This window comes from Eucalyptus grandis, chromosome 11 (assembly GCF_016545825.1).
Source record: "Eucalyptus grandis isolate ANBG69807.140 chromosome 11, ASM1654582v1, whole genome shotgun sequence".
Taxonomy (NCBI): Eukaryota; Viridiplantae; Streptophyta; class Magnoliopsida; order Myrtales; family Myrtaceae; genus Eucalyptus; species Eucalyptus grandis.
Genome location: NC_052622.1, coordinates 17,459,514 through 17,475,266, shown reverse-complemented (window position 1 = coordinate 17,475,266; position 15,753 = coordinate 17,459,514). Strand labels below are relative to the sequence as shown.

The 15,753-nt window shown below is 38.1% G+C and overlaps 1 protein-coding gene across 1 annotated transcript; it reads right to left on the bottom strand.

Moving 5' to 3' along the window:
• Window positions 1–8,552: 8,552 nt before the first annotated feature.
• On the bottom strand, window positions 8,553–15,424 carry LOC104416012 (transmembrane protein 135 homolog). Its single transcript, XM_010027455.3, has 8 exons — window positions 14,975–15,424; window positions 14,731–14,871; window positions 14,396–14,623; window positions 13,435–13,642; window positions 12,597–12,733; window positions 11,865–11,945; window positions 9,205–9,271; window positions 8,553–9,121 (listed from the first exon to the last, which is right to left on the bottom strand). Exons 1-8 carry the CDS (start codon window positions 15,289–15,291, stop codon window positions 8,795–8,797), a joined length of 1,506 nt encoding a protein of 501 aa, XP_010025757.2. The 5' UTR covers window positions 15,292–15,424; the 3' UTR covers window positions 8,553–8,794.
• Between the last annotated feature and the right edge of the window lie 329 nt (window positions 15,425–15,753).

Genomic DNA, 15,753 nt, shown 5'->3' with positions numbered 1-15,753 from the left:
GTTCGACCTTGAAATCGATTTTGAACACTGTTTTGACCCTGTTTCTTATGCCAAAGCGATGCGAATTGTCATAGTTTTCCTCTCAGAATATCTGTAGTTGGCCAAAGAGAGTGTCCTAATTAGCCACAATGTCAAAAGACCTCGATGCAGGAGAATTCTGCCCGATAATTTCTGAAGGTTCATCACACTCTCCCAGACTTTTAGCATTAACGGTCGATGCAGAATCTCAAGAATAGATTGGATTCAAGAGGCGACTCACAAAAAGTTAAGGAGTGATAACATCAGCATTTATCTCGGTTACATCATATTTTAGATAACAAGGTAGACGGACGTGTGCAAATTGGACTAGCTACTATTGTTATACGTATGCAAATTGGATTCGAAGAGGTGGTGATGTCATACAGCGTTAAGAGTGTGCATATTAAATATGCGTTGTCTGTCTATAGAGACAGTTTGTCAGATAAACAACTGGTTTGCTTAATCTCCGGGTTTCCAACCATCCAACAAATGAATCCAAAACCAGATTTCGTGCCCATTTGCTCATTGACCTCCATTTCCCCGCACGTGCCTGTTCGAATCCATGCAGATAATGTCACAACTAACGACGGTCCGGTGCTCCTGCAAAACTGGAGGAACCACCCAAATGTGAGTTTTCCGTATGCTAAAACCCTAGAAAATCTTATCAGTTGCTTTCTTGTTATGTCCAAGTGTCGAGTTACCAAAGCGTGCATGGGATTGTGTTAAGGACAATGACAAAAATGGTCCTTAAATTTTGGACTGACATGTAATGTCGTTCATATACTTTTAACTGATTCAATCGTGATTTGTGAAGTATTGGTAAATGCTTAATATATTTATTCTATTGCTCAAACGACAAATCAAGCATTAACATATCCATCATTTTTTTTTAATGATGTGGATTGTTATATCCTGATTTAAAATGCATATCTCACGTGGATAATCAACATGTAACTTTTTTTTTTGTCCACCATTTAAATTTATTGTATTAGAAGCCACATCAACAAATATTGTGAGTTCAAATGGAATGACAATATTGGATATTTTTATATAATTTAGGGGTTAAATTGAATATCAACCGATTTATTGGAAATCTCATTGAATGAATTGAAAGTTTAGGGATAACATTGCACGTTGAACTAAAGTTAAAATAATATTTGTATAATTTTCCTTGCCAGGTATAGTAAATGGGTTCTCAAATATGAAAGTGAAAACCATTATCTAACTCTAGTTAGTGTGTACGGATCAGGAAAATAAGATAATTAAGGTGAGATGCAGATTTGATGACGTGAGGGTGGGAACACTGGAGATCCTTGTCCAACAAGGTAAAGGACAAATGAGTAACTTGTGCAGATCGAATTCCATCACGGATAACCAAATCAAGACTAAGCGGATGCAAGAAATCTGTCTTGACTTCAATGCCGCGTGTCGTGAAAGCCTCTTCTTCCCCCTTTTGGCGCATTTGCTGGCTTGGGTACTAGAGTGATTAAGATCAAATGCATCCTACCCGGTATTCAGGAGCACATTGCCTACCACATAAATCCTTCTTAGGCTAAACAAGAATCCGAAGTTTCTATGCACGGGTGATCAGTGATCACTACATCGTCCTTTGTTGTCTTGGTCCACCCATGATTAAGAGCACCTACGATAGTATGTAGGTTATGGGTAGGCCTAGCTCGAGGCAACCAAATATTGGTAGACTTGTCAAAGTTGATGGGCTAGGTCATTATATAAGTTAGTTATATTCAATAATGAGTCATAAATGTATTTAGTAGAGTAAAGCTCAACATAATATGATCTCTAATGGGTTTATAACTTATTTAGATTCAATTGATTTCTATGACTCACTCTTAATTCTCTCTTACTTTTACTAGATTTTGCACTTGTTCACTTTGCACTTTCACCTCAATTTGGGTATGGGTTTTCTTAGATTGGATTTAAAATGAAAGTGTTTTAGCAATATGCGTTTAGGTTAGCTATAAATGAGTCTATTTAAGTCAAATTATTCTTGATCCGACCCAAACTTGACTCAACTCACACATTTGATTGGTCTAAGTACCGGTACCGAGATGCCTTCAAATTTGTCTTCGGACCCTTGTAGGGTCGTTGAGCTTGGGTGAGCCTGCCGCCATGTCTATTTCAAGGCCTAGCACCCACGCTCTTGGGGAGTGAAATTTATCCCACGTTGCATAAGAAATACACAAGCGTTCGCAAATTAGGAAAACTATTATGTGGATTTAACATATGTAGACAACACCATCATAGCAATTAAATGTGTGAGCTTCATAGTGGGATCATATGATCAATGGCTACGATGGTGTCAATCTACCTTGACTGAGTTAATGTACTAACTTCTCAACATATTACATAAAATAGAATATGTACACCATTGCAGCTATGCGACAATGCAGATTTACTCCGCTGCTTGTTTGTGCGGTCACTTGATACTCCTCTCTCTCTCTCTCTCTAAGTCCCAAAGTAGTTTCCTTGTCAAAAAAAAAGAAAAAAAAATCCTAATTAAGCTTAACCCAGACATTTTTCCCACCTCTTTTGACATAATTAGCCCAAGGCGGTAGCTTCGTTGTCTCTATTTGTGATGACCTAGGCGCTGAGGGTGGGCAGTGTGACTGGGATGGCGGGGGATGTTGTGCCGGCGGATGTTGTGGCAGCGGGTGATTGCGACCCAAAAATGGGCAAGGCAAAGCGCATGTTTTTTGTCCCACATTGTCAAGGGAGGGGAATTCTCGGCTAATTGATAAAACTTAGGTTTTCTACTTTGTGTAATGCGTTTTAAAGCCATGAAGGCCAGAGGCCTAAAGCGGACAATATTACATAGTAGTAGCCCTCGAGTCCTTATAGGTGGTATCGGAGTTGACTCTACTGTGCTGGGGGGCGACTGTGACCAAAAAGCAGGCAAGGCTAAGTGCATAGACTCTATCTATATAGGTGGTTGATTTTGGGTTCCTAGAAAGCCCCAAATGGATTAGATCCTTTCTGCCAACTAAATGAACCCAAATGCTTCTCTGATCTAGAAGTTCTCACAAAGAGAAATGGGGGGCGACTGTGACCAAAAAGCAAGCAAGGCTAAGTGCATAGATTCTATCTATGAAAAAAGTCAAAAGAATTTGTTTTTGGGTTCCCTAAAAGCCCCAAATGGATTAAAATCCTTTCTGCCAATGAAATGATCCCAAATGCTTCTTCGATCCATAAGTTCTCACAAAGAGAAAAAGATGCTTGCTCCCACTTCCTCTATTTTTTTCTTGCTTTGCTAATCTTCCCCTCTAAGAGAGGCTGGGAGGCAGCAGGTGTGAGAGGAAGAAACCCAAGAGAAGAGTGTCTTGTCTTTTCTTAGGTCCTTTTTTTTGTCATCATAGTAGCTTTCCACATTTTGTATTGGACGCATGGGCCAGAGGCCCAAAGCGGACAATATTACACAGTGATGGCCTAGAGGTCCTTACACTGTAAACATTCCCCTTGGTTTTGGTAGGAGAGTATTAATTTGTCACCGGTGAGTGCCATGGCGATCATGGTTGTTACAAATAAAATGGGAAAAGTACCAAAAAAGCCTTAAACCTATTACATTAGTACCAATTCAGTCATAAACCTTTCAATTAGACTATTTTAGTCTTAAACATTTTCATATTAGTACCAATTGAGTCCATTCATCTAATTTATATTGGGAATTGCTAACATGAACGCCCATTGTCTTATGTGGCATGACTGACGCTGATGTGGATGTTTTTATATGACATTTAATCTTTTTTTTTAAATTTTTTAAATTTTTGATTAATTTCTTTCTTTTTCTTGAGACTCTCTCTCTCTCTCTCCTCATGCAAGACTCTTGTCACCACCACATGCAAGACTAGTTGTCACCTTCCATAAGTGAGACTAGCCCCTCATCGGCCTTTGGTGGAAGCCCTCACTAGCCTCATTTAGATGAGGCCCCTCACCAACGCAAGTGCCTTGCGAGGCCTAGTGAGGGCTAGGCATGGGTCCTCTCGTTAGATCTAGGGAGGGTGACCTCGCCAACCATAGCTGGCCGTCTCCCTCGCCGGCGGAAGGCCAAGGGAGGAAAATAAGGAAGAAAGAAAAAAAGAGAAAGGAAAAAAAGAAAAGAAGGAAAGGAGAAGGAAAAAAAAAGAAAAAAAGGGAAAAAGTTAATAATTTTTTTAAAAATAATTAAAATTATATAAAATTATCAATGTCGCTAGTCATGCCACATAGAATGACCAATGTCCATTTCGGCAATTTCCTAGATAAATTGGTTGAATGGATGTAATTGATATTACCGTGAAAAAGTTTAAAACTAAATTGATCTAATTAAAATGTTTATGACTAAATTGGTATTAATACAATAGGTTTTAGAATTTTTTTTGTACTTTTCATCTAGTAAAAGATGTGGATGAATAGTGAATTCGGATTATTGTATAGTGACCATTTTTGTAATTTCTTCTACTAATTTTTTTTGTTCTTCTTTTTCTATTCCTCATAATTGTTAGATCTTAAGCAAGAATGTGAATTTGAGTTGGTTGTATAAACCAAAAAAGTTATAAACCTATTGTATTAAGGATAATTTAATTCTAAACTTTTTAATTTGGTCAATTTAGTATTAAGCATATTAATTATTTGTTAGTGTAGTCATTTCAGCTAAAATTAGTTACGTATTGCTGACATGGGTGTTAAACTTCCTACTGGCGTAGTCAGCATTGATGTGAATAATTTTTTTGCATTTCTTTATTAATTTTCTAATTTTTCCTTTTTATTATGTATTTTTCTTCCTTTTCTTTTTCTTATTTCCTTTCATCAATTTGTGGCCCTCGCTTAGATCCAGTGAGGGTAGTGATGCTCTCACCTAGCCCAAATTTGATGAGGGCTTGAGACCTGTGCTAGATTAGCCCTCACCTATGGCCAACGACCCCATCGGCCTTCACCAAGGCTATGTGAAGGGGCAAAAGAAAAAAAAACAAGAGAAAAGGGAAAAAGGGAAAGAAGAAAAAAATTCTGAAATTTTTAATAAATTTAAAAATCATCTACATCAACTTTAAATGTGTGACATAAGACGGTCAATGTTTAATTTAGCAATTACTTGCCAAAATTGGCCAAAAGAACCACGTGATCTAATAATTAAAATATTTAGGATTAAATTGATCAAATTAAGAAGTTTAACACTGAATCAGCATTGTATAATAGGTTTAGGTCATTTTTGGCAATTTTCCCTATCAAATTTCATGACTATAGATGTGTAATCAATATGATGTACTATTTATTTGGTGTTAGGTAACTTTTTTCATAAAACACTAATTGTGTAAATATTGCGAACCCTCTAGGAGCTCGACTGAACCGAGTAACTTAAGTGAGACGAGTTTGATGTTTCATTTAAAAACCTTATAGGGTTTGGAACAAGCTTAGGGAAGAATCGAAACTTATAGAAATGAATTTGGAATGAGATCCGCCATCCCGGACCTGCCCTGCCGTCTCTTATTTCATGGCTGTTCTTGGCTTGTCCATTTTATGCCCATCCAACCCGTACTATTGTAGTGGCAAGTAGTAGCATGCAAACTTCCATTACTATTCGATACTTTTATACTATATCCCGTTAAGCAAAGCGATGTAAGCACTGAATTTATAGAATTATACACGCCAATTAGCTGCATTGATGAAGGCAGCAGATATTAACATATGAAATTAGATCCTCGAGATCCAGTTGACTGAAGGAAATTCGATCTTTTATTTGGTGGACAACGTGCACTTAGATGCCCAACATAAAATCATGGGAGTAAAATAATATCCGAACGCCAGCCAGTTGATCTTGACATGCAAATTGTTCAAGCTTTCCAAAATAATTCTACAGTAGATTGAAGTCAACCTCTCCTTAAATCTAAGGTCCACGTGTGTATTTAATAGCTGATTTTTGTTTTGTTTAGGTGGGATTATGATGTTAAACACTTTTAACTTATGATAATGGCGTATATAAAGGCAACATGACAGCATAAACTATATTTTCCTTGTTAATGAATGCACATTTTGTCAACTTCCCTAACCTAATTACGATGTGGATGTGATATTAGTCGATACTTTGAACCATAATGATGTATTTACTCGTTTCTTAATTATTAATGAAAGATTGAGCTAATTGACCTTTCTTTGTGTTCGTGAGACTGTAAGTGGTTCGAGGACATGTGTAGGTCTTCTCTTTATTGATGTTGAGATGAGTTCAAGATAACTTAAGAACCCTCCAAAAGTACAATTGCATTTCCACCAAGTTACTACTGATTGATTTGGAAAGTTTGAGGTATTCACTGTTATTTATAGTCAAGGTAAATTACTCTTACAGTTTTGACCAAAAAATAAAATAAAATAATAACTCTTACATTAACTAATTACTTTTGGATAATCAACTCTTGTTGAGTTATTTACAAATATTTATTTTATTATGTTCAGTTTATTGACGTTTAATATCGTTTACCAACTTTTGTTTCCTTCTTGCAAATGTCTTAAACTTATATATTACTACATGAATTTACCAATCTTATTGGATTACCATATATTTTTGGTTGACTGACCATCATTTGATTTGCTTATCATATCTATTTGGTTTTCTTTTTCTAAATTTGATAACTTTTGTATTGAGTTACCAGTTGTTATTTACTGACTTACCAACCCACTAAAAGTATCAGTTTGCTTCAGAAATTACCACTCTTAACTAGAGAGATTGTCAACTTTGGATCGAGGCCCATTTAGAGATGGACCACCTTTAATCTGCCCTAATCTGAGGTAGCGGCAATTCGGCTGGGTCGGACAACATGACACATGCGACGTCCGACGATGGTCGTTGCGTGTGTCAGTGGCCGTAGCTGATTGGGATGTATTCTGTGCAAGGTAGAGAGTTAGGGTTCTTTGTGATTAGTGGCTAGATGGAGGCGTGGTAAATATTCATAGAGTAGTGAATGAAGACAGTGCATGTAGAAATGGTGTGTAGCCCTTCACTCCTACAGAGAAGAGGTCTTGAGATCGATACAGGTCTAACATATCAATTATTAACATTCACCGTGTATCTAAGGACAACTCGGTTACTCTTAAGAATCGATATTTCATTAATAAATGCTTTATGCAGATCCATTCTTAGTTAAACGTAAGCATGGCGATACCCTGATGTCCATGCATACGCACGACACTAGATGTTAGATAATCTTTCTTTTAGATGAGCTAATAAGTCATGCACACAAGTGGGTGCATATTCTTCTATCACTATAGAAATCTAAGGGTGTTTTTGTTTCATTGAAAAATTCATAATAAAAGGAAATATTTTTATGAGTACATTTTCAAGAAAAATAGTTAGCTTTCATCAGTTTGGTAATTTAGAGAAAGCGATTTCCTATTTGCTACAAGGAGAAGTCTTTTTCTTTCTATGTAAATTTATTGATTTATGTGGATCGACTAGTTTTTCATCGTATAAACATTAAAAAATCAGAAAATAATTTATGGAAAATAGCTTTCCTTCAAACAGACGAACTCTAAATGTCATTTATTCAGGCAAATTTAATGGCTTGGGTAGATTCCTTCGTTCCCAAAACCATACAAAAATAGTCCAATTTGGATGCGATTGAGGCGGACTGCCGACGGAATGATTCCCAAAAGATTCCGCCGATTTAATTGCAGAATGACGCAACGAATAGATATGCTTCTAGGTTCCACTGATCAGCAAGGCGTCCTAACTCAGCCGGTGGATTCCCACGCTTATTTATTGCCTCTCATTTTGCGATGAATGCAATATCGACGTTTGATGAAGCAGCATCAGGTGGGCAATTTAATGCCATTAAAACGTGCACAACGACCAGGTCACTGGGGTCCAAATTTTATAGCTTTAGCACTCGAACAAATTATTTGGACCTAAGTCCTTGCATTGAATTTAGTCTGACATTGAACCCATTTGATATGACAGGAGTTGCTGGTGTATTGAGCACTGCTCTCGTATGCGCCAATCATGTTACTACTGGATCATATCTGCTAATCATGTTACCACTCTGGAAAATGCGTTCGTTGAAGATGGTGATGGCGCAAATACATTTCGTGTATTTAATCCCATTCAAGGTGAAGAAACTTATGTCAGTAAGATATCAGTGAGGCATTTCCCATCCCAAGGTTTAACTGCCTAAAAGGGGGTCTGGGTTATATCTGTCTTTTACTAAGATTAAGTAAATTTGCTGTCTTTTACTTTTATTTTAACATCCATATAACTATTGTTAAATAAAAGAGGAATTATCTAAATTAACATAAAGGTATTGCCGAAGTAACTTCAACTAAAAGGTAAAAGTGCTTAGCTGTTTATTAAACAAATATAGAGCATAAGATAAATGCATATACCTAAAACGATTCACAATTTTGATTTATCTTTGTTTGCATTAGAATGTCCTCGGATAAGTTACTGATATACTCAAAGATAAGTCATTCGCATTGGGAAGACATAGTTTTACAGAAGTTACTTCAGGCAAAAGGTTGGTGATGTCTGAGAACTCTATGAAAGCACTGTCCGATGGTTGTAACAGCTTATGAAAGAAATTTCCATTTGTTCGGAGAAGTTACATGTACAAGACAAAACTTGTTGACATTTGCTACCCCATAGCCTGATTAACAACTCTATGACAAAAGTTAACACAGGTTAAATATCGGCATCCTGAGCCACAGCTCAATTCGAGCACAAGAATACATAAATTACAAGCTACCTCAAGCAGACAGTAAGCGAGAGGAAATCTAAAGAATAAGTCATGTTCTGTTATCAAGTCAGAGTAAAAGATGAATTTTCAGATGATTGTTTGCACCTTGGTGTTTCACAGGGAGGAGGGGGTATGCCGAACACCCAATCGAGAACATTCAAGTACTTTGAACGGAATACTTCCCTCTCCTGTGCATAGCAGTGCATAATAATGGCTGTTGATATGCTAAAAACAACCACATCGACTCTTGTAAGACGCCTTGACTTCGGCAAATATCCGACATCAGCCATGCATGTAAAGAAGCTCTCAATAGCCCGTGCGAGACAGTACAGTGATATCTCAATGCGCCTGCTTTTCTTTTCGATAGCCAAAGCCAGACCAGTAGGGAACTGCCGTGAACATGGGTAAAATGTTAAAAGGGCAGAAATGCATTCTTAGTAGTACAAATGACAGAGTCAAGAAAGAGCATTACCGTGCCCATGGCCACCATGGGAACGTTACATTTCTTGAAAATCCTGAAAAGAATGCATGTCCACATCCTGCAAAGAGTTTAAATGAACTTTTTAATTCATTTTATTTTTTATTTTTTCACCCTCAAATTGAAGTTCAAACGCATTGAAAGATTTAGACGTGTCAGCAATCTACATCTCTAAAATCTTTCATTAATATACAATGGGGACAATAATGCATCTACATGCAGTTTGATCAAGTACTGCACTAAATTCTACAGACCAAGTCTGATATCAGCAACAGTGTCCAGCATGCAAATTAAAGTTGTATTAGGCCTAGACGTTTGGTTAACCAACTAGAGACTTCGTACAATTGAAATTTGTTTAAGGTTGAGAATCTTCTCGTCCAGAAGAGAAGACGAGCATTCACCATTTAAGGGAACCCATCCACAACTTCAGCTTTTCACCTAGCTCCTGCCAGCAATTAAATCCTTCATCCAAAAATAAGTTACTTGATACAGTCATCATACTGCCGTCTTTTTTGGAACAAAATACTGCCATTCTTGTTAAATATTTCTATCCCAAAACCCATCTTTTTAAACACCATTTTACCTCCACAATGACCATGTCGATCTGAGGAAAACTATTTGGCAGAATAAAGGGTAAAATGGGTTTGCGATAGATTTTTTTTTTTTTTATAAATTGTAATTTGAGTACAGTGAGATTTGGAAGTAAGATAATATCAAAGCATCAAAAACAAGTTCTTCACTTTCAGGATAGGCAAAAGCTGTGTCTTAGGACATTAATTATTCCCTCATGAACACTATGACTATAGAACCACTGATACAACAGTAGATGAAGCTTGTTAGAGACATGCACGGTTCATAGTAACTTTAACTCTTCCAGGTTTGATCTAAGGGAATCTCACCATGTACACTGAATCCTGAGAAGGTGGCTTAGAGGCATCCTCTTGACCCTTCTTTTTTTTATTATGCCCATGACAATGGAATAGCACTTTATCATCTTGAAGTGAGATTAACTGAGTGGTCGCTCAGAAAAATAAGCCAAGCATCTGCAGTATGCTAGAAGCATGGGGGTTTTGTTGATTAGGAAAGTTCAGCTCATCCAATTTTCTCACCCAAGATGCCACTCTTTCTAGACCACTGAAATTGACATGGGACAACAATCCTCTAATATCCCAGTCAATGAGTCTGGAATGGCAGTTATAGAGACCCACATGTAAGTTTTGAACTTGGCAATCATTTTTAAATTATCAATAATGCAAACATGCGTTGGAGGAAAAGATCCATAAAGTAAATAAGACAGTGAAAACTTACTGTCTTCTACTCATTGTTTTTCATATATCTCCATCAAAGTTGATGACACATTCCATTTCAAAAGTAACATCATTGAGTATGAATACAAAGTTTTAAACCTACATCTTCTGGGTTCAAACATAGAAAGTGATTGAGAATGAATACCTAAAGTTGTTGCCATATATTACAAGACAAACATTACTTTAAGAAACATTGGCCAAAAAACATAATACTTTGCTTTAGATATCATATTCTTCTAGCAGTATTATGTGCAAATTAACCCCCAAAACGTATTTAAATTAAATGTGGTTAAGATATAGGAGGCATGTTTCTCTGATAATTCATCCTGTCAAAAATTAACTCTTAGACCCGACAGAACTCACTGCTGATCTTAACCTGTTCAAGAATTAGATGCTGCTCGTGTTCATGCATGTAATCTGGGAACTGTTTCTATATGAACATTGTTCATAACTTAGTTAACCATTTCAGGCAAAAGAATGACATGCACTCCAACACTTAATATGTAATTACTCGAACTCCACCATAACAGAAATTCTCTCATTCATCATGACAACAACATTCTCCCAGATGGTATCACAAAGTCACAGACTACTTTCAACACCCTTGAATCTCTATTACCCTTTATTTAATAATTGTATTCCGCAAATGGCTCCATGAACACAGAAAATGTGCTTATCCCATATTTGGTCATGGAAAGACACTGTAAATAATACTTTACTTTCTCATACATTAATCCAGAAGAATGCTGCCTTTTGATACAGCACCAAGTTACAAGTCCTTTGTCATACATTTAATAATTATGAAATGAAATATTGACTTCTTTCTTGCTGATTATTGGACCATCTAACTTGGAGCACAACAGAAATTATTGCTCGAGATACATCCAATCAGAGTGTTGGAACAGCCAGAATTGAAGCATCAATTGGCAAGATAGCATCCTAACATAGAATCACTATACTCGACAGGCAATATCTCTTTTCTTACAGAGTAGATTTTACCAGAATTACAGTAATAACAATATTATGAAGTCATTCAATCATTATTTTCCACAAACTAAAACAACTCCAACCAGATAGTAGATACACCATGATTTCTAATATCAGTAGCTAGCTATGATTATAATCAATTATAATAAAAGAAAGGTAGTAAACAATTCTTTAAACAAAACCAAAAGATCATATTCAAGGAGGCAAACATGCCAAAGGATGAATCAACAATAGAAATAGTAATCCCCCATGGGTACCTCCACTAGCCAACTAACAGATGGCAGAAAAAGTGCTCCTAAATTGATAAAATCCTCTTGCATCAACTGATAGGAGGAAACAACAAAAGATAGGATCACTAACCAGGCAGATGCACAATAAACTGACAGAAACAAGCTTGATCGTGCAGTTCCAATGAGACCCTTTCCCAGTATAGTGTAAGGCCTGCATGAGATTTAAAAAGCATAATGGTCACAATCAGCAAGCATTTGAAAAGTACTACAAGGATCTCTCACGTCTCATAACTGGAGAGAGATTATGTTAGAATGTGCAAGAGATAAAGCATGTTAGAAAGATTGTCAACTAGCCAAACAGCAGGAAACTGATACATGCATATTCCATGCACATTACATATAGGCAACAACACCAGTAAGATAGAAGCAGTATACTAGAATGCATAAAGATGATGAAAAGGCAGAATTAGTCAATACAATGTGGGTATTCAAACCAAAATGTTGATAGTCAAGCTAAAGAGTTGAATCGGACACCTAACACTCACCACAAAAGGTTGAACTTAAATGTGTGTGTGCAAAAATGAGAGAATTTGCCACATGGTTGTGCAAGCAACCAGAGTTATAATCATTATTATTTTCTGCAGAGTTACTAAACAGCTGGATTAACAAATCTTACCCAAGGAAAGAAAGGAACAAAGTGACTGCCACAGTGCCTAAAAAAAAGTACCCACTCCCATTGCTTTTCAAAGACAAATCAATGTAAATAACAACTGCCTTTAAGTTAAGACTTCTCTTTTCATTATCCTTCCAGAATAATAGACACTAAAAGAGATCAACTGTAGAAAAGGAAAATGAAGCCAACCTTTTTGAAAGACCTTTCCGATGAACTATCAATGCAGGAACGAGATAAACTGGAAGATAAACTGGCAATGCTCTTTTATAGGCTTCAATCAGAAAAGAAATAGCATGTCCACTGCATGACTGATTTCCGTGTACCATCTGTTCCAAGATTATATCTCAAAGTCAATATAGACAAAATGGTGTTGAGGCGGAGAAAGTTCTGAACACTGCAATGCTCGAATATCTACTGAGTTCCCCTGGGATCTACTCTAAGTAGCTGCCTCAAGGAAAAGCTCAAGAGCAGTAGAAATCCAATTTTTTACACATGATGTATTAAAACTAATATCATCAGGCTACAAAGTCTAAAGACAAACTACTTGTGGAGCAACTGGGGTGAGATCAGTCAAATCTACCCAAGAAATCTGCATAAGCTGAATAGAGAGGCATAATCTGCTGCAATATCACAAGCTCGGAACATGGTCCATGGGGGAAACAAGCCCTGAATCCAAATTGATCCACTGGGTCATGAATATTTTGCATTTAAAAAAATTGTTCATACACAGATATTGGGTCTATCTCATTACCTACAATGGCATGAACTATATGCTGATACACTCATAAACCCCTTTTGTTTTCAGTATTAAGCTCCAAAAGGATAACAGTTTAATAGATTAATGTTTAAGAAAAAGGGAAACAGAGATAGAAGAACAGCAGGATATCTTCAGTAACAACAAAGAATTCAAAGGGCATATCTGTCTAGATGACATTTCATTCATGTTAAATGATGTAAAGGATTTAGATCAATGTCCAAGAGTTATTAAAGTAATCACCAACACAGTTCACATATATAAGAATCATACCGAGCAGGGAATCTTCATCTCAGGATCAAGTTTGATATCAACTCCGGTAGATTTATAATACTTTTCTATCGCCTGCAAATTTGTAAATGGTAAGCCAGAAGCAATCTCTTTCACCCCTTGCAAAATGGTAACATCTTTTCCACCATGTTTGTTGAGGAAGGACTTATAAGATGGAGGCAAACTTTCTTGCTTTAATATGTAAGCAGACCTGAAGTATGAAAAAGTACCTCCCATAAGAAAAGGACAATAATTTTAAGGTCCTGTAATTAATCAAAACTACCACTTGTTCAAAATGCATGCACCCAAAAAATTTATAAACCATTCTCAGTACTTGACTGTCCAGAAACCAAAATTGATGACCAGCCTTTTCAACCATACAAGCAAAATTCTATGGCCAGCTCCCTCACTGGAAATGATTAAATAATCAAAACTTTTCATGATCACACAACAACCACTACTCTGATGTGGAACAGTGCTGACTAGACATTAAAAACCAAGGAAAGTCAATTCAGAGTTTCTCAGACATTACCATATGGATGAGGACAGATTGACCAATAAGTAATGGAGATCCACTAGCTATTGCAGTAAAAAAAACAAACGACACATGATAATCTACACTGGCATTATTCCAAGTGGCTCTATGTAGATTCTGGCAACCCAACAATGGTTCTACGTGGGATCTGCTATTTGGCATCCTTAGAATGTCCTCACAGAGATAAGTCAGCTTATGCTGATAGAATGATAATGGACATGTCATATACAATCTATCGGAAAATAATGAGCAGATACAATTTTACATATTAGCTGTGTTACAAGTTAAGAAGGATAGAATGCACTGCACCAAAATCCTGCCCAAGGAAAAAGCTTCGAATTTTGGAGCATTTCAACATCATCCCAATCTGCAGTTAATGTAGAGCAAACCATCGATAAGAAAAGGCACAGCACTCCATATCGATCTTACAGAATCTGCGACGAAGATAGACACATGAGGAATATGTCTCCGTGCTTCCAAGTAAGGGGCCTGCAGATTTTCCCGAATCTCTTGCTTTTAATTCCGCACCGGGAAGCCAACACGGCAGCACGCATCAGTATGTAGATGGCCAAGCTCGTATGCTGCGTGTTCGGTCCCGTGAGCAGCATCGAAGGCCCAGCTATCGCCCCTGCCAACAAGGCCCTCCACTTCCCGGTCCTAATTAATACAAGAGTAATCTCACTGACGAGCCGCATAGCAATAATTTCAGAGAAATTTGAATTTAGGGAGAGAAGAAAATTCAGAAACCAAAGTAGGGAACGTGCCTGCGGTGCCCTCCCAAAGCAGCAATAATTTCGTCCACGGAAACGAACGTGCCGGCGAAGGTTCCTAGAAAAAGTCCGTATCTCAAAGTCTCCTTCAAAGCTATTACAATGGCTTCTCTATTCGAAAAAAGCTCAGCTTTCCTATCAAACTCGACAGAACGAACGACAAATAAGTTCAAATGCAGATCCCATCAACCGCGCCGTCGAACAGAGGAAAGCAAAATCCGAGCAAAATTTATGTCACCTCAAGGACGCCGACAATCTCCTCCGTCGCAGTCTGACGAGAACCGAGAAGAGCCCCAGCCCACCCTTGAGGCCAGCTCCGATCGTGAACCCCTTGGCCGAGGCAGTGACGATCCTCCGCACCTTCTCGGAGCCCGTCAGCGGGACCTTATCGAATCCCAGCAAATCGCCGTAAGACGAGCTGGTGCGAGGAGGCGGAGGAGGAGGAGGGAGAAGGCTTGCGTCCGCGCAATGCGAGCGGTCAGGGCCGCCGTCCTCGCCGGCGGAGGCGCAGCGGCCGCCGTCGGGGACGGCGACGTCGCCGGGAGGCGGCGGCATAGGGGCGGGGGGCGGGTTCGCCGGGGGCGCGGGAGGAGGTTGCGACGGCGCGTGTCACTGCTGCGGAGGGGAAGGGAACGGAGACGGAGAAAGCTAAGCTATGCAGAAACAACGAGGAAGAAGAAGAAGAAGAAGAAGAAGAAGAACAAGACTGTAACGAGGAGAGCGAATCATCGCGGCACACGTGTGCGGAAGGCAGCTCGTGCGAGTTTCTGTTGCTATATTCGATTTTTGGTTTTTATTTATAATAATTATTAATTTTTTTGAATTTCGAGCGCAATAAATGGTATTTCCAGGATTTTATTATGAAACGGGGAGGAAGTGGGCAGAGCGGAAGGGGGACAGTTTCGCATGTATTGACTGAAAAGAGGAAAGGACCATGATCCCGGTGTCCACGTACGTTTGGTCGACTCTGTACGTTTTGCGTGTCCCCCCCACTGCAAGAAATCATTGCCTGAATAA

Coding starts and splice junctions, on each gene's coding strand:
- LOC104416012 (XM_010027455.3), bottom strand. CDS start 15,291: ATGCCGCCGCCTCCCGGCGACGTCGCCGTCCCCGACGGCGGCCGCTGC. Junction 14,872..14,974: donor AGATTGTCGGCGTCCTTGAG/GTGACATAAATT, acceptor CGAGTTTGATAG/GAAAGCTGAGCTTTTTTCGA. Junction 9,272..11,864: donor GTTTATTGTGCATCTGCCTG/GTTAGTGATCCT, acceptor AACTCTTTGCAG/GATGTGGACATGCATTCTTT.